Below are 24,410 nucleotides of genomic sequence, written 5' to 3'. Positions count from 1 at the left end.
TGTCTGTGGCTCATTTCGAACCTCAGCCCTAGACATCAGCCAGCGTGTAGCCTGAATGCACTTACACCAAGGTTAATGCTAATATTTACACCAGTGTGTTCACCGCGTTGACGTTTTAAGTGAAGATGACCACTTTTGTCTTTTTCCCTTCCTTCACTCAGCCGTTCATCCAAGAATTCTTTTCTGATGAATTTTAAACCTGGACAAATCGTGCCCACTACGTGAGCTTTCTTGCCCTCCTTTGTAAAAGAAAGGAGTCGTACTGAGTGACCCTTGAAGTTACTTTCTTCTATAAAGACTTAGAGAATCTCTGCAAAAAGAAATGTGTACTGGATGCCAAGGATGGTACAAGTTAGTTGCTTGGACAGGGCACTTGAATACACAGAGAATTCCTTAGATTAGCCTAATGTGGGTCACATTGCCATCCCTAAGTCATCAGATTGCTAGGTTAGGGGGCCCTGTGATCGAAGAGGGGAGGGGAGAGAAGTATTTCCATAACAGAAGCAACACATTGTCCCCAGGAGAGGGAGGGCCGGCCAATCACGTTATGGTGGTGTCTACAGTGCACAGGCCACCAGAGAGAAGGCTGTGCAGAGGGGAGTTAGGACGTGAGCAGAGATTCAGAAGCAAAGGAATGTTGGGCCCCACAGTGGTGGTCCAGTGAGAGGGCTGGAGTGGACACTTTTTATTGGGAAATTGGAAAGTAAGGCCAAAACTGTGGCCTGCTTTGAGTGCCAGGCAGAGATGCTCGTGGGATCCATTCTGAAGATGCTGTGGAGGTGACCAAAGGTCATGACTCGAGTTGTAGGACAGATGCAACTTGATCCTGAAGTTCTAAAAAGATGGTAACATGGTCATACCATGTGGCCCAGAGCGCTGCTTCTCAGAGTATGGTCTGGGCCAGCAACATTGTCATCACCTGGGAACTTCTTAGACATGCAGGATCTCAGGCCCAGCCCCAGCCCCAGCCCTGCTGAATCAGAATCTGCATTGGGACGAGGCCCCTGGGCACTTCTTTTGCAAGCTGAAGTTTAAGAAGTGTGGTTGTCCCTCAATATCCGCAGGGGATTTGTTCCAGGAACACCCCCGCCACCCCACAGAGACCAGAATCCTTCAATGCTCAAACAGTTCCTTAGATAAAAGTGGCAGAGTGCAGTCAGCCCTCAAGTCTGGGTTCCAGATCAGCGGACACAGAGGGCCATCTGTACTGAGCTAGAACATGAGAAAATCGGTTGTTCTTGACTTCAGCCAGTTATGCGAGGAGGAAGATCTGAGAAGCATATGAAATCAAGAGGGTTTCTTCCTGGGTGAAGTGAGAGGAGATTTTAAGTCTGATTAACTGAGGGTCTGATGCTACAGTTTTCAGAAACTTAGGGCCTAGTTACTTTCGGGCGAGGTGGGAAGGAACAGTAAATTTCTTTAAAATATGTTTTCTGAGGAATGTGTGTGTCATGGGACCTGCTGTGGTCACACAGTGTGAAGGAAATCTCATGCTACTCAGGGCCCTTGGGGGCTTGTCTGCGGGGCCGGGCCTGGCCTCCAGTCTCTGTTTTCCACATCTCCAACCCCTTGACATTCTGAAGAAAACTATCTTTGTTTTCTTTTGAAACCGCCTTCTTTTCTTTCTTAAGGATTCAAATGTGAATTTTTAGTGTCTTTTTTTTTTTTTTTTAAGTAAAGCTCCTTATCAGAATGTGTGTGCAGGAACCAGGACACTGGAGCTGGAGGAGGTTTTGGTGTGGTTTCAGGATTTTTGTCACCTTGGCAGTTAGGTTTCCTTGGAGTAACCGGAGCAGCAAAGTGAGAAAGGAGCCTTGCGGAGAGGGTACAGCTCGAGTGGTAGAGCACATGCTTGGCATGCATGAGGTCCTGCGTTCAATCCCCAGTATCTCCTCTAAAAGTAAATAAACCTGATTACCACCCCCTCAAAAAAAAGAAAGGAGCCTTGAGCTGTGGCTCGGCTCCCCGATCTGCAGCAGCACTGAGCATACAGCAGAGTCATTGTCAGCATTCGCATGGACCATGCGATTTTTGTACTGTTTACTGGTGTTTTCTGAATGCAAAAGGACAGTTGCTCATGGGAGAGTGTGTGCTTCCACTGCATTCTAGTAGAAAGTACGGTAGAGTGAAAAGAAGGAAATTAAGTACCCCTAGAATGCACCTTCCCGTCTTCTGTGTCTTTTTTAAAATGCAAGTGAAACTGACATGAAATTAACCATTTTAAAATGAACAGTTTAGTGCCATTTAGTGCATCACAGTGTTGTGCAACCACCACCCCTATCTGGTTCTAAAACATCTTATCCCCCCAAAGGAAACTCCATGCCCATTGAGAAGTTATCCCCCTTTTTCCCCACCCTACAACCCGACCCTGCAATATGTCTTTTTAATGCACACAGAGTTGTATACACAGTTGGGCTCATGATGTTTGTAGAGTTTAATATACTGTATTTTGTCATTAAAATTATCACATGCATTTTCTTGGTCTTTAAAACATGCTCTTGGAATTCAATGTAATTGTAAATCCCCATGGTCTTTGAGATGGGTTTTCTTGGTTGTTACCAGCCTTTGCTTCTGTAGAAAACTTTCGGCCTCTTGGACACTTCTGTTCAGAATGCTGTGGTCTTCCCTGGGGACGTGTTGTCATTGCTGGGGGTTCATGAACTGGAAGGGTTTCCTAAGAAGAGCCTCTGTGCTCTGGGCCCAGCCCACAGTCGCTCATTTTGCCCTAATTGTGTTATCAAACGACTCCACCAGGGGAATATAAAATGAATTACTCCAATTACACCAGAAGCATAATATGAAGTTTGGATGTCACCTTTTGGCCCCTGAGAGATAAAAAGTCACTAGCTTGAAATTGCTTCTCTGCCTATCACACAGCTCCTATAATGCTAGCAGAAACATGCCGTTGTGAACATAAGGTGTATGTAACGCAGGTGCGCCTGTGTGTGTATGTTTTCTAATCTTTGGGGTATAATTAAAAGAGGAGGTGGACAGGATGCCTTGCCTGAGATGAGACTCTGTTGCCTCTGAGTGCTATGACCTGGAGCAAGTAATTTAATAGTCATAATCAAAAGAGTGCAGCCTATGGGCCAGATCCAGCCTTCGGCCCAATTTCGTATGGCCAGTGAGCAAAGAATGGCTTTTACACTTTGAAAGAATTGCTAAGACAAAGCAAAACAAAACTGAAAAGCTACACGACAGAGAACCACATGCGGCCCCCAGAGTATGTATTGCCTGAGCCTTTACAGAAAAACTTTGCTGGCCTCTAACGATTATAACAATAATAGCAGTAACAGTGAATTTTTTATTTCATATTAAATGTCTAGACACCATTCAAAGCACTTGGCAGGCATTATCTCATGTAATTCTCACAGCAATCCCATGGAATGGATTCTTCTCATTTACAGAGGAAGAAGTAGACCCAGAGGGGTTGAGTAACCTGCCCAAGGTCACACAGCCTGTAAGTGGCAAGCTGGTGTCTTGAATCCAGGCATTGGATCCACTCTACATCCTGGATTCCGTCAGCACCTCTCACAAATTGAGGAACGGCCACTTCCACCTGTAAGAGGATAGGATTTTACTGTAGTTTTCTGGTGAATGTTTCATGTCATTATTTGTGGGAGTTGCAGTCACAGAGCAGTGCTTCCCAGATTGGTGACCCACAAAATGGATTCTTCAAAAGAGTCCACGTATAAGGGGGTTCCCAGGGGGAGGGTATAGCTCAAGTGGTGGAGCACATGCTTAGCATGCACGAGGTCCTGGGTTCAATCCCCAGTGCCTCCATTAAAAAAAAAATGAAATAAATAAACCTAATTACCTGCACCCCCTAAAAAAAGAGAAATACTTGCAGATAAATAAATAAATAAATAAATAAAGGGGGTTCCCTGGTCAAACGAGCATGAGAAATGGGTTTCTCTACTGTAGCGTTCTCTGAAATGGAGTATCCCACAGCCTCAGAAAGCAGTGGGGATGTTCAGCCATTGCCCAAACATACCTACGTACCTACGTACATACCTTCATTCAGTTATTTATGTCTATTGAAGAGGCACAAATCAAAATCTTTCAGAACTACTGCTTCACAGGAAAAAAGTCAGAGAATGATGTCATAGAGGCAATATTCAACCCAATAGTTTTCCAGATGTCTCCAAACAGTGTAATCCAGGCATTTATTTATTCATCTTTACCATAAACATTCTTTTTATTGTCTCTGTGTTCCTGCTTCCAATTTCTTCCCTTCCTCCCTTTTTGGAGGGGGTGGGGGGAGGGAAGGGTGGGATTTGAATTTCCATAAATGATAGAAAATTAGATAATGAAACTCAAACCCACTGATTGAGATTCTTTTTAATACCTCCTATCTTGAAAGTCCTGTTTAGTTTGCAGGATTACCTATAGATGTGATTTGCCTGAACTGAACAGGTGATGCTGCCTAGAAAAGGGCTGACCAGGGGCACCTTGATTGATGGTGCCTATCCCAGAGCCTCAGCAGGTCACATTTGTCTGGATGCTGACTGAGTACTATTCGTTTCGGCTTAATTTGCCAGTGTTGTCAACTGGTACGGGTCAGAAGGAAAGTGACCTTGGGGACTGTTAAGTACAGGCATCGGCCAAAGAAGCAACTTCATGAATACCTTTTAATTCACCAGCTGTTCACTCATCCCTGACCACTGGGATTCTGCAGGTTTGGTGGTTGAGACCAAAAATGCACTCTTGCAAAACTAGTAGTTTCTGACTGACATGAAATTGGTTTTCTTAAAATTCTTCAATTATTTTAGAGTTCTCCATATGGATGTCAGATAAGTGTTTTGTAAAAATAACGCAAGTATCTCGTTTTCTTTTTCTGGAGTCTATAGAAACGGAGCTGCTCTGAGAATTTTGATGCATTAGAGTACACCATGTATTGTTCATCATATGTCGTTTATCTAAAGTCAGTAAGCACAAGTGAACACAAGGCATTATATTTCTGAATGGATGTGTATGTGTCTACATACATATATGGTTTCTTAGGCTGGGTCTGTGAAATCAACTGATGACAGACAAATGAACAAGAGAAAAGGCACATAAATTAATTAAGTTCTCATTTTACGTGCACGGGGGCATCACAGAAAGAAGTGAATACCCAAAGGAGCAGTGAAATTTTCGAGTTTAAATAGCACGTTAATAGGGGAAGGAGAGGGGGCCCTAATGGAAAAGCAGGTGATTTTTAGGGAAGACAAATGGGCCCTTAGGAGAACAGACGGAGATGTGTTAGTCTTGTGGCAATTCTGTTTGGGTATGGTGCCAACTTTTCACCTTCCGGAAGAGGAGATTAGAGTTGCTTCTGGGGAGAGGATTTGTGACAGTCGAGCACTGTCGGGAGGCTCTGCTTTGAGGCAGATAACAGGTTTTAGGAATTCAGATGCCTTCAGTTCAAAATAATTCTTACACCAAAGTGGCATATCTGGGAGTGTCATATCCTAATTCCCTTCAGCAGTATGTTTATTGGAGTAGATATCTGGAATTAGATGCGGTTATCCGGGAAAAGATTCTGTAGCCCCGATGGAACATTGTTACAGGGCATCAGGGTGTCACAGGTAAGGTCAGGCGTAGGTGATGCAGAAATTGTCTCCTGGGAATGATGGTGAACAGAAACCCACGTGGTATGGGAAGCTGACCCTTCAGAGTCTGAGTGATGACCAAGAGCAGCACAGTGTCCCCTCCTTTCTTATAACTATGTAGAGGTGGTTTTTGACCTCGTGGTGTCAAGATAACCCCAGGCTGACAGGCTGTTTTGACTATCTGTGAGGGACTCAACTAATTTTGACTTGGAAAGTGTAAATAGTACCCAGGACCATCCAAACTGATGTCTTTCCGACACAGCCACACATGCTCGTCTATGACAGTCTATTTCCTGCCCGCACCCTGGTTCTCCGTGTTCCTATGGGGACTGAGGAATCAGGCGGCTCTAATACATTCCTCCTATAACCTTTGGCCGCTTTACTCTGGGGGCAGAGAACAAACAGCAGATGAAAACGTGTATTTTCTGGAAGACACTCAGACTAGATCACTGAAAAAAAGGCCCTGGTTGCTCTCTTTTTTCTTTTTTTTTCCCCTCCCTTTAATTCTCTTTTGGATTTGAAAATTTCATGAGAACTAGTATTGGCTTCCTAAGGGCTCAGAGGTCACTATTGGGTTGTCTGTCTACTGATTTTTTTAAAATTCTTTTTGCAAAACCCACATTGCTGTTTGGCCACCTGTTTCAGTAGTTTGCTACTGTGTGATTTTCATAGGCTCAACAATTTAACCTTTCATCCTGAGTTTGTCAGCTGGCTTCCTGTAGGTTTGCAAGCATAGCTCATTTCTTATGCATGAAATTCCGTACTCTCTCCCTTACCTTGCCCTCTTTCTTCGAGGCGGTGGTTATAGTGACTTTCAAGTTTCTTTGCCTGATTGGTTCTCATTGTCACCACCGTCCTTGTCCGGCTGCTGGCCTTCTGTCCCGTGGCCATGAGGGAGTTTTCAACACTGACGTTCATCTCCTGTGAGACCAACATGGTACATTTTACCTGCACTTCTTTCTTGCCCTATATTAGAAATATAGGAAAATGTATTTTATATTTTCCTTTTAACATGATGTAGAAGTTGGTCTGTGATAAACAAACATTGATGGAGCTGCTTTTAAATTTTAGAATGGCTTTAGCATCCGAGATGAACACATTTAAAGGGTAAGAGGCTCTTCTTTTTTTTTTTTTTTTTTTTTTTTTTTGGTCAAGTTCTGCCTAAATCACTAGCCTCTTCACTCTTCTATCTCTACCTGGGGTTTTCTCATTCCTGAGCCAGGCCCTGCTGGGTCAGACCCTAGTCTAATGCCACAGGGACCAAGCCTGCCCTCAGAGTTAAATGTTGACAATTTAATGCCAGCTAATACCTTATCCTAACCAAAATGAAATGATACCATTCGCCTTGGTGACATAGAGTCATAAGAGAGCACGTGCTGGGTTCTACCTACAGTATGTTCACTTTAGAGTCTGAGCCACTGCCTGCATTCAGTGGCAGTCTGAAGGCCAGAGACCTTCCTAAAACTCAGTTTCTAGTTTAATATAAATATGTATTCATACATTGACTGTTACTCATCTGGAGATTTGTGAAATATTGTAACTTTACATCCTAAGATCCTGTGGAAGGAAATCTTTACTTGAAGAGCTTCATGGCTTGCCCCCAAGTGCATGGCAGTGGATCTTACTGCTCATCAAATGCCCTGTAGTCTTAGAAGAGCTCACAGTGTAAACAGATCAAAAGCTGTATTTTGACATTATATAAATCCCTGGCTTATGCTGTTTGAGCAGATGAAAACTAATTGCAGTTGACCCTTGAAGGATACAGGGGTTAGGGGCACCAAATTCCCCTGCAGTTGAAAATCCACGTGTAACTTACAGTTGGTCCTTTCTATCCATGGGTCCTCTGTATCCACTGGTCCTCAGTATTCACGGTTCCGTATCCACAGATTTGGACAACCATGCATCGTGTAGCACTGTCACATCTACCACTGAAAGAAAATCTACCTAGAAGTGGACCTCTGCATTCAAATCCATGTTGTTCAAGGGTTGACTGTAATTAGTAAAGCAGTTAGGCACCTTGAGAATAACCAGTTGAAATATGCCCTGACTTTTTATCTCCGTTCACTTAAACAGACCCTGCATGGCTCAAGGTTTATGAGTTCCAGTTCCCCAAAAGTGCCCATGTTTTAGGTATTTAAGTGGCCCATCTATTGATGATTTTCACAGCTCAGATGGGGGGAAGGTGAAAGCCACTACCTACAGCATCTTGCCTCGTTTTGTTTCCACAGTTGAACTTCAGTCCCCTAAACGTGCAGGGCAGAACTTCCAGTCTAGTGAGTGCGCATTTGTTCAGCCCAGATTAGGAGGGCGATGACAAAGACAGAGAAAAGTGGGCGCTGTGGGGCTCTTTCCAGGGCCCTCACTAGAAGCCTGGGTATCCCAGCTGAGGGCATGTGCGAAATCTTCAGCTCCCTTGGGAAACCACACCCAGCTCTTCCTCGGTGGGCAGTGGAAGGAGGTGCTCCAGGCTGGGGGGGGGGGGGGGCTCCCTTCTAGTCCTGTGCGTCTCAAACTGGATCGTGCATAAACCTAACCCGGGCATCTTACCAAATGCGGGTTCTGATCCTGTGGTTCTGTGGTGAGCGCGGAGATGCTGCATTTCTAACCAGCTTCCTGGACGTGTTGATACTGTTAGCCAACCCTCTGGCCCGGGTTTTAGAACAGAGCTTCTTAAAAACGAGTCTGCAAGAGAATCACTTGGAAAGCTCATTTCGACACAGACTTCTGTTCCCCAGCTCTGGAGACAGTTTTCACAGGTGGGATCTGAGGCTTTGCATTGTAACAATTCCCAGGGGGTTCTGATTCTCCTGGACGACACCTGAGGTAGCTAGTCTTTAGTTAACTTCTGAGCCGACTGAGTTTAAGATGCCGCCACGGTCTCCACCATGGCCTCCTCTTCGAAAACAAAGAGCCAAACACCAGATGATTAGAGAGGATGCTGCTGAGCTTCCCCTTTGGAGAAAATTACACAGCAGACTTGCAGAGTGTCACAGGATCTCTGTTATTCTTTGCTTTGACAATATGCTTCTTTGACTAAAAACTAAGAAGAATGCATCTGGAATGAAATCTAGAGATAAGATTGAGCTGAAGGAACAACAGCTCTGCTTGGAGTGGTGCTGCCTGGAAAACAATGGGACTATTTTAAGTTATTTTGTGATGACAAATCTGTCTTCATAGAAGAGGCTGGAGGCTCAAATAGCGAAATGTCGTCAGCTCTCAAAATCAGTAATGGGATTTGGAGGGAGTGTTTACTTTTTGCTTTGTACTTTTTTGCCTTACGTTTTTCTACACAGGGTATTTCAATACTGCTTTTATAACCTTAAAAAAAAAAAACCTGCCAGATGTTTTTAAAGGAAAGGAGTGAGATATCCGCTCTGTGTAAATTCATACAATTTTCTGTTTAGTTTTGTTATGTCTACGTCTCTATACATTTTTTTTCAAGTAGGAAATGGATTATTTTAACTGTAACAGTCCTAGTGTTCAAGGGTGAGGCTCAGTCATTTTTCTGGAAAACAGACACTGTCTGCGTGGTGAAAATAAGTTTAAGGAATCCCAGAGGAGAGGCCGAAAGTTCCCAGAAGAGAGTTAGGGCCAGCTCCTGTTTCTCCCTCCTTCCCCCCAACCCCAGACCATCCAGCACAAGCCCCCAAGAGTCCCTTGAGGGACCTTTCCTTAGAAGAGCTGAAATAAGCTTTGAGGTAATTCAGGCAGAGTTGGAAAAGATTGAAAAACCAGAGAACAGTAAGCGTTACAGCTTGCTTGGGAGATACAGAAACTGCCCGTTTGGACATCGGAACTGAATTGGTCCCGTGGGCTGGTTCCCCCGCATCCAGGCCTCATGTGCCGACTCAGGACAGCAGGAATCGTGTCCTGTGTCACCGTGGAGGCTTACGTGGGACTGCAACGTGTGTCAGAGAACGACCTTGAAGAAGTGCCTCGCAGGGCGTTCCGCAGACTAGGAACATACATGCTTATTTTCAGCAATTCAGAGAAGACGTATCTAAGTCAGGGCTTTTTGCTTCTGTTAATCTGGAAACAGTCAAAGAAGTTGACATGCATTTAGTTCACTTTCTGGCCCAAGTTTTCAACTAGACTGTAGGGTTCTGCTGACACCTGCTGGCATGTCACCTATTTTATGTTAAAAGCAAAACACTTAACGTATTTCCTACAGTTTGGGGCTTTATTGTGCCAGGTGTACGTTAAGATAACAGACAGGAGGAAAGATCTGATGGGACTTTTCGCGTCGTCGGGGGAGGCGAGTGGACAAACCCTGAGGACAGATTTCCCGGATGTAAAGGGCAGACAGTGGAGTTCTCATTGCCTTTCTGCCCTGCGGCGGCCGCTCCGTGACCCTGGACAAGGCCCTGGACCTCACTTTCAGCATCACCAAGAGAAGCAGCAGCAGCTGTTCTCAGCGCCCGTCAGGGCTGGTGGGGATTCTGGGGACACTTCCACTAACTAAAACCTGAGTGGTGTCACTGGCACGGTGGCCTCAAAGGTCCACCTCAGGCACCTTTCCATCACAGTAAATGAACAAATTATTCACCGCGTTGTGTTTTCAAAAGATGGATGAATATTCTGGAAGCCCCCTGACAGCCTGGTATCTCTGTAATTTATTTTTAGAAACAACTAAATCAGAATGGTCAGAAAGAGCAGTGAACAGCCTCAGAAATTATCTGCTTTTTGGCCCTTGGAAACCATGGGCATTGTTTTGTGTTTTGGAACACATAACAAGCCTTTGGTGCTTCCCAGTTAATGCCAACCAAATTATTTGTGCTTTTTATGTTTCTTTTTGGGAAACTCTGTGTGGGCCTGTGGTTTTGTTAGGCCAACAACAGGCTACTTGATAGTCCCCGGGGAGTTCGAGTCCCATATTTGTCCTGACAGAGGAAGCCAGGTCTGATGAGGAAAATAACTGAGACGTTTCTTTAATGTGACTATTTCATTTCTTCCTCCTCCCTCAGAATCCTGATTTCACCATCCTGGCTGAGGCTTTCAGTGCGATTTACAGTCCTCAGAAAATGGCCTTTTCTATTGTGAAGGGAAATTTTCCTCCTCTGGTTCCCTTCCTTCAGGAGGCAGTTAAATACGACTAAGACACAAAGAGGAAACTTTCTGGTGGACTCACGTCCATTAGGATGGCTACTATCAAAACAAAAGTGAAGCAGAAAACAAGTGTGGTGGGGCTGTGGGGAAATTGGAACCTTTGTGCACTGTTAGTGAGACTGTAAAATGGTGCAGCCGCTGTGGAAAACAGTATGGTGGGCCCCCCAAAAGTTCAAAATAAAATTCCCATTGGCTCCAGCAGCAACACTTCTGGGCATGTGCCTAAAAGAGCTGAAAGCAGAAACTTGAAGAGATGTTCGTACACCTGTGTTCAGAGCAGCCTTGATCTTAATAGCCAGTTTGGTGGAAGCAAGACAGGTATCCACTGACAGATGAGCAGGTAAACCAATGTGGTCTATAATACAGTAGAGTATTATTCAGCCTGGAAAAGGAAATTCTGACACAGGCTCCAACATGGATAAACCTTGAGGAGGGGAAGAGATGATGCTAAATGAAATAAGCTAGTCACAAAGGACAGATGCTGCATGATTCCACTTATATGAGGTACCTTGAGGAGTCAAATTCATAGAAACAGAAAGTAGAATGGTGGTTGCCAGGGTGGTGAGGAGAGGGAAATGAGGAGTTGTAGTTCAATGGGAACAGTTTCAGTTTTGCAAGATGAAAAGAGTTCTGGAGAAAGAAATTGAAGATAATGCAAACAGATGAAAAGATGTACCATGTTCTTGGGTTGGAAGATTCGATATTGTTAAAATGGCCATACTACCCAAGACAATATACAGATTCAATGCAATCGCTATCAAATTGCCAATGACATTTTTCACAGAGCTGGAACAAGAAATTTTTAGATTTGTATAGAAACACAAAAGACCCTGAATAGCCAAAACAATCTGGAGAAAGAAGAACGGAGCTGAGGAAATTGTGCTCCCTGACTTCAGACTATACTGCAAAGCTACACTAATCAAAACAGTATGGCGCTGGCACAAAAACAGACAGGTAGACCAGTGAAACAGGATAGGAAGTCCAGAAATAAGCCCATGCACTTATGGTCAATTAATCTACAGCAAAAGAGGCAAGAATATACAATGGAGAAAAGACAGTCTCTGCAGTAAGTGGTGCTGGGAAAACTGGACAGCTGCATGTAAAAGAATTAAATTAGAACGTTTAACACAATATACAAAAATAAGCTCTAAGTAGATTAAAGACTTAAGTGTAAGACTGGCTACTATAAAACCCCTAGAGGAAAACATAAGCAGAACACTCTGGCATAAATTTCAGCAATATTTTTTTCAAACCAGCTCCTAGAGTAATGGAAATAAAAGCAAAAACAAACAAATAGCACCAAATTAAACCTGAAAGCTTTTGCACATCAAAGGTGATCATAAACAAAACAAAAAGACAGCCAGCAGAATGGGAGAAAATATTTGCAAATGACATGACCAACAAGGGACTAATTTCCAAAATATACAAACAGCTTATACAGCTTGATGTAAAACAGAACAAAACAAAACAACAACAACAACAAAAAAACAATCAAAAAATGAACAGAAGACCTAAATAGACATTTCTCAAAAGAAGACACTCAGATGGCCAACCGGCTCACGAAAAAATTCTCAACATCACTAATTAGCAGAGAAATACAAATCAAAACAACAATGAGGTATCACCTCACACCAGTCAGAGTGGCCATCATTAAAATTGTCCTCAAGTAATAAATGCTGAAGAGGCTGTGGAGAAAAAGGAACCCTCCTACACTGTTGGTGGGAATGTAAATTGGTGCAGCCACTATGGAGGTTCCTTAAAAAACTAAAAATAGACCTATCATATGATCCAACAATCCCATTCCTGGGCATATATCTGGAGAAAACTGTAATTCGAAAAGCCACATACATCCCAGTGTTCGTAACAGCACTGTTTACAATAGCTAAGACATGGAAACAGTGGAATATTACTCAGCCATAAAAAGAGTGAACTAATGCCATTTGCAGCAACATGGATGGACCTAGAGATAATCACACTGAGTGAAGTAAGTCACACAGAGAAAGAAATATCCTATGATATCACTTATATGTGGAATCTGAAAAAATGATACAAATTCTATTTACAAACTAAAAACAGACTGATGGACATAGAAAACAAAACTATGGTTACCAAAGGGGAAAGGGTGGGGAGGGATATATTAAGAGTTGGGGATTAACAGACACACACTGCTATATATAAAATCGATAAACAAAAAGGACCTACTGTATAGCAGAGGGAACTATAACTTCTTATAATAACATATAATGGAAAAGAATCTGAAAAGAAAATATATGTATGTATATGTGTAAGTGAGTTGCTATGCTGTACGCCTGAGTCTGAAATTGTAAATCAACTACACTTCGATAACAAACTAAAAAAATAAAAACAAAAAGTAAATTTAAAACAGAAAAAAAGGAGTTCTGGAGGTAGATAGTGGTGATGGTTTCATGACAATGTGTATATTACTTATTGCCACTGACCTGGTCACTTAAAAATGGTTAAGATGGTAAGTTTTCTGTTATATTGCATCACAATTAAAATTAAAACCACATGGACTTATAGAACTCCGTCATCACCTCTGGCCCTTGCAGTGACTTACTCACTTGACTGTGTTAAACCTGGTGATACTATGCTGTACTGTCCAATGGGACCATCTGCAGTGACAGAAAAATGTTCTTTATTTGCACTGTCTGGTATGGTGGGCACTAAACCTATGTTGGGTTTTGAGCCCTTGACGTGTGATGAGTGCAACAGACTCACTGAATTTTATTTTTATTCAATTTAAATTGGAGTAGCCACGTAAGGCTAGTGGCTGCCGTACTGGGCGGGGCAGGTAGAATGTACATTATATTATTGTCTCTTCCAAAATATTTTCCCTTACTCAGCACAGACCCACAGCAGTCAGACTAGAAACCTGAGAAGGTAAGGGACTGGCTGGTGTGTGGGCCCCAGTTCTGCTGGGACCACCATTATCAATTTGCTACAAAGCATTCTGCCAAGAGTGTGACTCTATTTTAGCAGCTTGGTGTAGTGTTCCCCGGCATTGGTTATTGGCCCCAAGGGCAGAGTTGGCCTTAATTCACAGACCAGCCTTTTCCAGTAAAATGCCCTTTAGAAACCCTAATTCCTTTACTGCCTTGCACAATCTTCACGTTTCCTTGTAAATCCGTGGAGAGATGTTATGAACTAAAACCAAGGTCCAAGTCCTTATACAGAAATCATGCAAGCACATCGCTGTTTGCTCTGGCACCCTGGCAGTCGATGCATGTTCTACTTTTTAAGGCTTCGCCGGAAAACCTAGACAGGTAAGCTACGCAACAAATTCTCAGGTTGAAATAGAATCACACAGTAGAATTGATGTGCCCCTAGAGCCTTCATCCTCTAAAATGGGAGTCGCTAAGTATGTCATCGTGTATTATGTAATGTTGCTTTAGAAGTAATTAATTAAGATTGCCAGCAACTGAGAAGGGCTTATATTTAAACAGGCTGCAAACAGAAGGCTTAACAAGGCAACCAGTGGGCAGCCTTCCTTGGTGACAACCCAGTGTTTAATGACTGTGGATGCCACATTTATTTTCAGGGAAAGAATGAAAGCTGTTTACTGAGGAATCAAATGCGATCATGAGGAATGAGGATGGCTGGGTGGCAGGAAGGAGATAAAGACGAGTGTATATCATTCTTACGCAAAATGGATACAGGCTGTCTAATAGAAAAACACCCTAGTTAGCTCCTGCAGATTTGATTGCCAAAAACACTTTTTTTTTTCTCTTTCAGCAATGGGTAGAAGGCCTGAGATCCATAATACACAACTTCAGGGCCAACAACGTCAGTCCGATGACTTGCCTCAAGAAACAGTGAGTGTTGTGTGTGTGAGCCTTTGTGCTTGGCTGTTAGCAAGCACATGGTCAGATTGGGGGATGCAGGCAACCTGAATGATACGGCAGCATCTTGCTGGCCTTCCCCTCCGAGCTCCTGACCTTGGAGAAGATGTTGACCAGGACACACCTGTATTTCTCATGCCACGTGGCAGGGCACGTGTGATGTAAGCCCACAGCCCAAAGCCTGTTTGAAAGGAGTGGTTGATGGCAGGAAGAGATTGGAACCTCAGCTCCCTGGTACCCTCTGGGCTGCTGGCTTTTGTGTCCCCAGGTTGAGTCTTGGTGATAAATAGTCTGCGTTCCTGCAGCCAAGGTGAGGTGCTGGTGCAGCTCCGGCCTCTGTTGCCTGAGACTGAGAAGTGGGGAGTGTGGCCAGGAGAAGCACCCACTGCTCGAGTGGGAAAGGAGACTGACTCCAGGGACTGTTTAGCTCACAGTCAGGGATCCGAAGGTACTTTTGAAATTCAGAAGACAAGCCTTGCTTACCCCAGCTCGCTGTATCCTGAATTCAGAGGGGTGCTGCGTGGGAGATTTTAACCCCACCAGGTTGTTCTTTCAAGGTGACACGGAAGTTACTCAGGTAGAGATCCTAGCCAAAACCCAAATCGGCCTGTGTGAAAAGCAGTGATCCGGGAGGAGCCGGGCCGCCTGCTGCCACAGGGCTGTCGGCAGGCAGTTAGGAGGTGCAGAAGAGAACCCCACTGCGAAACCGCGGGGATGAGCCTGCCTCTCAGCCAGGCCCCGGGCCCGGCACCACGGGGGGATGTGCTGAACTGCGCTCTCTGGGCAATGGGAGGAGAGGTCAGTCCTTCAGGCACTGTTGCTTCTCGCTTCCTGCCCCTTTGGCAGGTGCTTTAAGAGCAAGAGCTCAGTGCTGTAAAGCCAGCTTGGCCACTTGGATGCTGGGTGACTCCTGGAGAGTGCTCAGCCTCGTGTCTTACCGTCCTCATCTGTGAGTGGAGGTGATGACACTATGCATACGATTCCAGGCCGATGAACTCATGGGACACACCTAACCCAGTGCTTGGCTCCCTGTCCCCCCTCATTCACTGTTCGGATTTTTGTACCCCCCTCCCCAGTGTTTTTCCGTGGTTGTAGTAGAGGGGAGTTACGTAGTCTTGCATATTCCTCTTTTTGGCACAGCTGTATCCTTTCCCTCTGCAGTTCCTGTGGCTTTTTTTTTTTTAAATAAAGAACAACCCAGCAGATGTTTTGATGTTACAACTATTGGCGCTGATAGAATTCCAAAGGGTCTCAGACAGTTGGAATGCCCACTTTTAACCTGAGTGACCCCGGACCTTACCTGCCCTCGTTAGTGACCTGCCCAGATCTCTTTCTGGAGCTGGTGTTCACCCATCCACCAGCCGCTGTGAGAGTCAGATCACTGAGGGCTCGTACCTGCCTGCTTCTCCAGAGAACTGCCCGCTGATGAAGGGAAGTTGCAAGGCCTGGGGGGTTACAGTCATCCCTTGGCATCTCCAGGGGATTGGTTCCAGGATCCCCACTGATACCAAAGTCCAGAGATGCAAGTCCCATAGAGTTGGCCTTTTGTATCCATGGATACGAAACCCATGGATATGGAAGGCTGTCCGTATATTCCTCCCTTCTGCAGGGAAGCCAGGGCCAATGACAGGCTGAGACAGGACACAAGAGGCCAGCCCTCTTGCCACCAAGTCTGTGCAAGTTACACTCCAGAGCTCCCTGTGGCATCAGGACAAAGCTCCAGCTGAGACCCCGGCTTTGTGTAACTGTTGCCCCTGCCTGTCTGCTTCCCTCACTCCCATGATCCTGAAACATCCCCTTATAATAAAGTAGTCCCTTGTGCATCTCGGAAGCTTGACTTAAGACCAAAACTTTACCAAATCATCATGATCTGCAAGTGGTTAGAATATTAGTAACTAGAAACAGTGGGAATGGGAGTCAATAGCTAATAATAGTTCTGGCACCAATGTACAAATTAATGTTCTGGGTCCTCGTGTGTCCTGAAGACCTGAGGGGAGCCAGCTTTGCTCACTGTCAGTTTGAGACGATGAACGTCTCTGACCATTGGAAATCAAGATGGTGATCTGTGCTTCACTAGGCCGGGGGTGGGGTCCCCACGGGTCCTCCAGACAAGGCTGGCTGGTCTTACCATGAACTTGCATGTCTTCCCACCTTAGTAGATTATTAAAGAGCAACAACCAAGGATGAGATAAGTGCCTACAGTTTGTTCTGCTCAGTGCAAGCACCCAATTTTCTGAATCATCTAGGATTGCCAGATAAAATATGGGGCTCTCAGTGAAATCTGAATTTCATATAAGTAACAAATCATGTATCAGCATGGGTATATCCTATGCAATATTGAGACATGCTTGTAGTAAAAAAGTCTATGCTGTTTATCTGAAATTCATATTTCGCTGAGAGTCCTCTGTTTTTATTTGCTAAATCTGATAATGGTAAATTCATCTCACGGTGTATAATTGTCTCTGGTTTTCAGCATAAATGCTCTTTGTTTGAATGAATTTTCTTTCAAAGTTTTTAACCAGATTGAAGCTGTTCCTCCTAAGAGACATTAAAACAGTTTTTACTGTTGTTTTCCAGCTGGATGAAATTGGCATTTATGACCAACACAAATGGTAAAATCCCGGTTAGGAGGTAAGTCAATTATTCATGTCTGTTCTCTGCAGCCTGGGTCAGCCCTCCTGACACCAGCCCACGGAGGGAGCCCTCCACGTGTTCTTGTTAATTGCTCTAACTAAAGATATTTCTGGAAGCTTAGTTTGAACCACTTCATCAAATGCTGTGTTCAGTTGTAAAAATCACTTATGGGCATAAAATCACATTGTTTCCTCGGGATGGGTAGTATTAACTCTACTTTGATAAAGAACATTGGAAAATGTAGCAGTATTTTTTTTAATCTTCAAATAAGTGGGGTTCTAGGATTTAAATGTCTTTCACCTACTTGCTCTGAGCACCTGTTAACTAAAATTCAAGAAGGTTATGTTGTGCACCTATGGTGGAAATGTATGGGTGTGTCAGGCAGTGCAGGCTTTGTGGCTTTTCTGGTGTTGCTCCAGGTGGGCGGACACCCCCTTGTCACTGATACCCTTCAGAGCTGTCACCTCCCCCCACCTCCGCCCAGGGTCATAGTGACAAGGGAAGAAATGACAGTAAAGCCTGGGGGGTGTCAAGAATGAAGAGAACATGAACCAGAAACGTCCTCCACGCCTGGGCTTCGGTGCTTCAGCTGACGTGGTTCACCCTCTAAGGATTCCCACACTTCCCTCTCTCCTGCCTCTCCACTCCTTCCGGTGTTAGGGCTGGCTCATGCTCTGTGGGTCCAGTTGGAAGCTCTTGTGATGGTAGTGATGAAACTCTTTACCCATCTCCCCCAGTGTCTTTTGGCTGGTATTTATATAAGCCACTTCATGGAAATTCCAGAAGCTGGGCTGGGCCCCAGAGCATCCACTGCCCTCAAGGAGCCAGGAGTGTATTCTGACTCTTGAACGTCAGCCCATCACCTGAATTCAGCATGAGTTTCTCCAGACACCAGCCCACTTTTCTAGGACACTTCAGACTCACATTCAAGTTGACTTCATCTCTGGACACTTTAGCAAAGAAGCCAATCGACAAACAACAAACAAAGCCCTCAGCTACTGGGTGGAGTCATGTCTTGGAAGACACCCACTCTGTCTTTTGGAGACGAGGCAGACAGTTCACCAGCTGCACAGCATTTGAGTGAATGTGTTTCGGCAGTGGCATACTGATCACACTTGGCCCTTTCTGACTCTTCTTTCCCCCTCTCTCTGCCCAGACACCGCATTCTGCCTCAAAGCTTCCATTCCACATCCCCACGAGAGCATCTCCACACTCCCTCAGCATCCTTCTTTGCACGTTGAGCAGAGTTATCCTAGAGGTCATCATTTTCCTTAATTCTGTGTATCTTAACACTCATGAACTAAAGTAGCCACGTGACAACTGAAATATCCATGAGAAAATGAAAAGCATGCACATCATAAAGACCATGACAGTGTTCTTTTCCATTAACCTTTGATGGAGTGCTTCCAGGGCCAGAGACATATGCATCTGTTGTGGTTTCTACAAATGTATATTTAGGAGTCTCTGCTTGTTTGCTTGTTTGTTTGTTTTCTTATTTATTTTCTTCTGCTTTTTACTTATTAACTTACTCACAAGTCAATCTGACATTTACTATAAAAGTTTAAAAAGAAAAACTCTACTAGCACCCTTGGCTGACGGTTGTTGGCACAGACACCTTTACACTGATTCTGATTTTATTTGAAAATCTTTTGCTTCATTGAGTACTAGCAGGACAATTATTTGAACATTTCTCAGCATCCTACACCAACTGCCAAATACATAGTGCATTTTTATTTAAAAATCAGTGTTGAAGTAATGAGTCCAAACGTAGAGAGCACAGAGAGGACTGTGAGGAGCAGAAAAGCCAGTTGGATCTGTTTTACCTACCTTGCTCTCCTGCTTTTTTTTTTTTTTTTTCCAAAATAAGGTTCAGGAAAAAGACAAAATGGAAACACACAGATTGCAATCAGAGCCCTGCTGACTAGGAGTTCTGGTTTCATTTGTACACATCTACTAATCAAGCCATCGTTGCACAAGCTTGGAAGCTTTTTCTAATTCCAAAGATCTTTATCTAACATGTTCACGTACAAAACTATTACCATCTTTTTTTTTTTTTGGTAGAAATAGCCTAGATATTTTGTCATCTTCTTTGGCTCTCATTGATGTGAACTCTTTGGTGCCTGCCAGGATTAACAGGTGTTTGACACAAGACATCTGGGATTCGGGGGCAGTTTGTCAGAGTTGATGGAGAATTGATACCAAGCCAGAAAAAAAAGCGGATAAGTCTCCTGGTGGATGAGCTGCCAAGGGCTGGGTGGAAATTGCTCTGAATGTTTTAATGGATGTGGAGAGTAAACACTTCAAAATGTCATTTCATCTCTCTCATTCTGGAGTTTTTAAATGGAAACTGTTAGTATAGGCTGCATACTGTTCAGCGGGATCCGGCTTCATGGTCATTGTTGTCGCTTGAGAACGGCCCCTGCTCTTTGGCTTTAACCACAATTGAGCGTCCAGGAAGTTGCAGGAAGGATGAGGAAGAAGGTCTTCACTCCCTCTTCTCTTTGTTACGCACATAATCGTAGGCAGTCTGCCTTCCTCTCAGACTTACACTCAATTTGTCTTCCCACGCAGACCAAAGCTCCGTAAGTCACTTTGTTTTTTTTTTTTTGGCCATTTCCCATTCCTTGTCTCCCAGTCTGGAGTTGGAACCCATGTTAGGGAGTTGGAAAATGGTAGCCGGACACCAGTTGTAGGTCTGTTGCCAGAAGAAGTCCCAAAAGAGACAGTTGTGTTACTGGAGCTGAGACCTGAGGGTAAGTCAGCGCAGCCCGGTTCCTGCACAATATGCCCGTGTCCTGACCGTGGCCCAGCCTGCCTAGCAGGAGGGTCTGGCTCTGCTGGGCCTTCACTTCGTCAGCCCTCCTTGACTGTTTCAGGAGATGGTATTAAAACCCTTGGACAGATTGTCAACCCTTTGTGGACAAGCAGAGTGAGACTCCCTTCGTTCCTAGGAGCACTGCTCTCTCGGTCACCTGCAAGGCCTCCTGGAACGTGGAATTGCATCAGGACTCTGATAGGACTGGGCGCCACATAAGGGTTTTGGCTTTTATACCATTTCCTTTGGGGGAGGTGGTGTATTTATTTATTTATTTTTAATTGAAGAACCGTCAGTTACAATGCGTCAGTCTCTGGTGTACAGCACAGTGTCCCGTCATGCATATATATACATACATTCGTTTTCATATTTGAAGATGGTATATATTTTGAGTCAACAAAAACTCACTGAGAACCTGTTAGCTTTGAAGCACTAAGCTGTCCTCTGTGGGCGGGGGCTGTGGATAAAGGGCTGAATAAATCACAGTCCCTTATAAACACCCTCCATTCCTATGAAACACCCCTTGATGGTGTCTAAAATGCCCCCAGCCTGTGCTCAGCATGTTTCTCTCACAACCCTGGTTAACTACCGGGCCTCTGATGCAACTGAAAACTTCGGAGAATTCACCTTTGCTCCATAATCCCCTCTCCCCCCTGAGCTGAGCCCATTTTGAGGTCCAAGAATGATTCTGAAAGGTGCCTAGAGCAAAGGCAGTGAAGACACCCAGACCTCACCCCCAGCCCATCCTGCAGGGGGTGGTCTCCTGGCTTCCTTGCTTCTGTTTTCCATCCTGGGTTTGGTCTCTCTTAGAATGAGGGAAGCAAAATCTGCACTGAGGCTGCCCAGCTGGAGCCCCCTCGTGATAAAGAGGGGCCCGAGACTGAGCCCCTGCCAATAGGCCACCTCTTGCTTTTGTCCAGTCATGTTGCTGGGCTCTGCCTTTGTCCTCACTGATACACTCCTGTGTGGCTTTCCCGCCTTCCTGGCCCTGGACACCCTACTTCCTGTCTCCCTCTCAGTGTCTCTGTCTCCCACAAGTGCTCGGACCTCCTACGCCCACAAGCTGTTCTTGTTCTACTCCCTGTTCCCTGGTCCTTCCCCAAGCCCCCGCCAAGATCCTGTTCGTGTGTTCTCTTCCCTTCCTCCCAGCGCCACCCCAGCCTGACACCCAGGTCCTTTCACCTGCAAGGCTCAGTCCCTGTACCTGCTACGTTCACAACCACGTTGATCAGTTTTCATCTCCTTTACGAGGCCTGTTCAAACCAAACAGAAGCGCGAGTTCACTGAGATTCCCCTGAGATTTCCACGCAGTTTCCTGCTGATCACCATGCCAGCCCTCGCAAATCCTGCTGTAGCTCTCACGTTAACGCAGCCGTAACCTTTTGGAGAAAGATGCACTGAGTCGCCACTTTGGCCTACCTTATAAAGGGCAGATAAATTGCTTCTTGACTCAACTCAATGTATAAAAATTCCAGGAACTCTACAGACGTGGGGAAATGCGGACATTTCCTCTACCCTAAGAAGCCGGTTTACTTAATGTCCTGCATATATCCTCTACCCTGTCTATGGATTTGTTAACGAGAATTCATAGGCCTCCCTCTGTTTGAATACAGCTGCCTGAAGCACTCTTAAAAATAGACTTCTTGAAGTATTCTTGGACCAAGGATAAAACAATAAAGATTTGAATGAGCACAGTTGAGCAATTCATTTACCTAGCACTCGTCCTTCCCAGTCTATTTTGGGAGGTTGTGCTCTGCCATTGAAGTGGATCTTTCTCCCCACTCACTGAGATGAATTGGCGGGCGATGCTTACATTTGGAGCTTGCCTTCCACTTCACCCGAATGATGGCGTGCATGACAAAGTTGGGCACATGGAGGCACTGTTCCAAACCCTCCTGTGCTCACAGGGGAGGCCTTCCAAAGCCAAGCTTCCCAGATGAAAGTAAGCGCTGTCTTCAGGTGGAGGCTGGACTTCTGATTTAGAGTTTATGTTACTGGTGACAAGTGACCTGGGCTTCCAGTCAGGGAGTGGGTGGCTGACACATGGCTCAGAGTCAAGTGTGGATTCCAGGTCCTCTCCTCCATGGTGTTCGTTCTGAGTGCCGCTGATGCATTTATTGTCAGGAGTCTCTCTCCTCCTTTTATCATCACCAGGAAAGATGCTCCTTCATGTGTTATCCACCTTACTAGCCTTGATGCACACCATGCTAGTTCAGAGGTACCACCATTTTTCAAAAAATCCCATGTCTTAGGGTAGTGCCAAGGTTCTGCTGTAATATTGAATAATTGTTCCCCTGCCTCCCTCTCCCCAGCACCTATCACTTTCATAATAAAGTCCCCAATCCCTGAGGCAGCTGACATGTCAGAGTAGCTCAAGGATGCTTAGCTCGGAAAAAAAAAAAAAACCAAACATCCAAACAAAATATGTCTGATAATGCATGTCAGCTGAAGCGTGAAACAGGGCAGGGCAATCCCAGGTGTGGGCTGAGTCCCCAAGCCAGACATTGTCAACATGAGGTTATATTCCAGAACTGCCATCCCATCTGCCACATTCCTTTTTCCTAGGAACACAGTTGGATAGGATCAAAATGCATTATTGTTTTTGTCCAATGGTATGTGTCCCCAGTGCCTCTCCTGTTCACCAGCACCCAGGGGTACCACCTGTCCTAAAATCAAGTTGCCTCGCTAGCACGACTAGCTCTGGTACCCAGAGGGGCACAGCAGGAGCTCGCTTGGGAAGTGAAAAATACCTAGAAATGAAAAGTATTTTTATTTTACTTTTTCTTCTCCCCCATGCCACCATCGCTAGTTTTACTTGAACCTGCATCAGAGCAAACAGAATTCACAGTAACTTTAATTTGTTTTTTCTTTTCTGTCCTAGTATTACCAGAACTTTTGCATCGGGAAAAACAGAAAAGGTGATCTTTCAAGCACTCAAGGAGTTAGGTCTTCCAAGTGGAAAGGTATTCATTCATTTAATAACATACTTCTATTTGTTTATTTTTATTTTTTAAACAGAGGTACTGGGAATTGAACCCAGGGCCTTGTGCATTGCTAGGCATGACTCTACCACTGAGCTACACCCTACCCTTAATAACATATTTCTAAATTTTATGTAATAAGCAAATTTGTATTATACTGATCTCAGATTCAGAATCAGATTGAGTCACATAGAGTACAGTTAGTTTTCTTCATTCTCTTTTCTTCTGTCCATCTTTCCTTTTGTTTTCTGAATATTTTAATATAAATGCTTTAAGATTCGAAGAGTGAACTTCAAGATGCTTTTGTAAATTTTGTTAAGAAAAGGTAGTGACAGCCAGGCTGCTCTCCCACACGGCTCCTGGAATGCTGCCTTTACAGTTGCTCGTCGACATCGCCTGGACCAAGCACAGTGTCAGCATGAAGAACTGACTCATAAATTCAGTTCTTCAAGACGGCTGTGTGATATTTTATGGTACACCTCTCCCCAGACAAGTCATTTGTGTTTGTAGACCTTTGGATTGAAAATAATTGAGAATAATTTATTGACTACAAGAAAGATTTAAGCATCTTACTGCTTTAACAAATCCTACTTGAAATATAAATTTCAGTGTGAAAAGTAAACCCCTATGAGCCCTTTTACGTGGTCATATTTCTTTATATTTGTTCTATGGAGCGTCTCCCTGAGCAAGCCCAGCCGTGTTCAGGGTTTGAACACGCAAACCATGCCTGCGTGGTAACACCGCTCACTTGGCATGTGCTGTGTGGCCTGGCCAGCGCCCGGGGGTAGACCTTTTGGCTTCAGTCAGTAAGACTCAGAGATGAAGGATTCCAAGTAGTCACCACTTTGCTTCATGAGCCTGTAATTCTATAGATCCTCCAAGGAGACGAAAATGTGCCGTGATTAATGACATACTTCTGTTCCTTACAGAATGATGACATTGAGCCTGCAGCGTTTACTTACGAAAAGTTCTATGAACTGACGCAAAAGATTTGTCCTCGGACAGATATAGAGGATCTTTTTAAAAAAATGTAAGTTTCGTTTTCGAGACGCTATCACATCAGTGTTATCCTTGTCTTTTTAGATTTTTTAAAACGTTATTTTTCATCGTAATATTTTAATATAGTTAGTATGTTGATGGCATCTAGCACTATCTAGTCAGGGTTATATTTTCACCCCTGAGTTTGTTGGCATAAAAGTTCACTTGGATTTTTTTGAGAAGCTTTTACGTAAGTCAGTTGCAGCACCTGGGACCCCCCCCCCCCCCGCATTGGCTTTACTAACTACCTACAATGTTAACCTGCTCCTTTAGGTATTAACCCATTATGTGAACTAACTAGATTCGATTTGGAATGTTATTATGTTGTTGAAAAGTTCATTCATTCCAATTATTTCAAATGGTGACTTACATGTTGTTATAA

The 24,410-nt window shown here is 44.4% G+C and overlaps 1 protein-coding gene across 1 annotated transcript in view; it reads left to right on the top strand.

The window, feature by feature from the left end:
- Positions 1 to 24,410, top strand: part of PLCB4 (phospholipase C beta 4) — a 388,618-nt gene that overhangs the window by 270,571 nt on the left and 93,637 nt on the right. Inside the window, exons 6-9 of the mRNA XM_072943829.1 lie at positions 14,454 to 14,533; positions 17,138 to 17,191; positions 22,891 to 22,972; positions 23,920 to 24,020. Coding sequence (XP_072799930.1) covers positions 14,454 to 14,533; positions 17,138 to 17,191; positions 22,891 to 22,972; positions 23,920 to 24,020 — 317 coding nt within the window. The remainder of the gene's footprint in view (positions 1 to 14,453; positions 14,534 to 17,137; positions 17,192 to 22,890; positions 22,973 to 23,919; positions 24,021 to 24,410) is intronic.

The sequence above is a fragment of the Vicugna pacos genome, chromosome 19 (assembly GCF_048564905.1).
Source record: "Vicugna pacos chromosome 19, VicPac4, whole genome shotgun sequence".
NCBI lineage: Eukaryota > Metazoa > Chordata > Mammalia > Artiodactyla > Camelidae > Vicugna > Vicugna pacos.
Note: the sequence above shows the minus strand (reverse complement) of the source record. Positions and strands in the feature narration are given on the sequence as shown.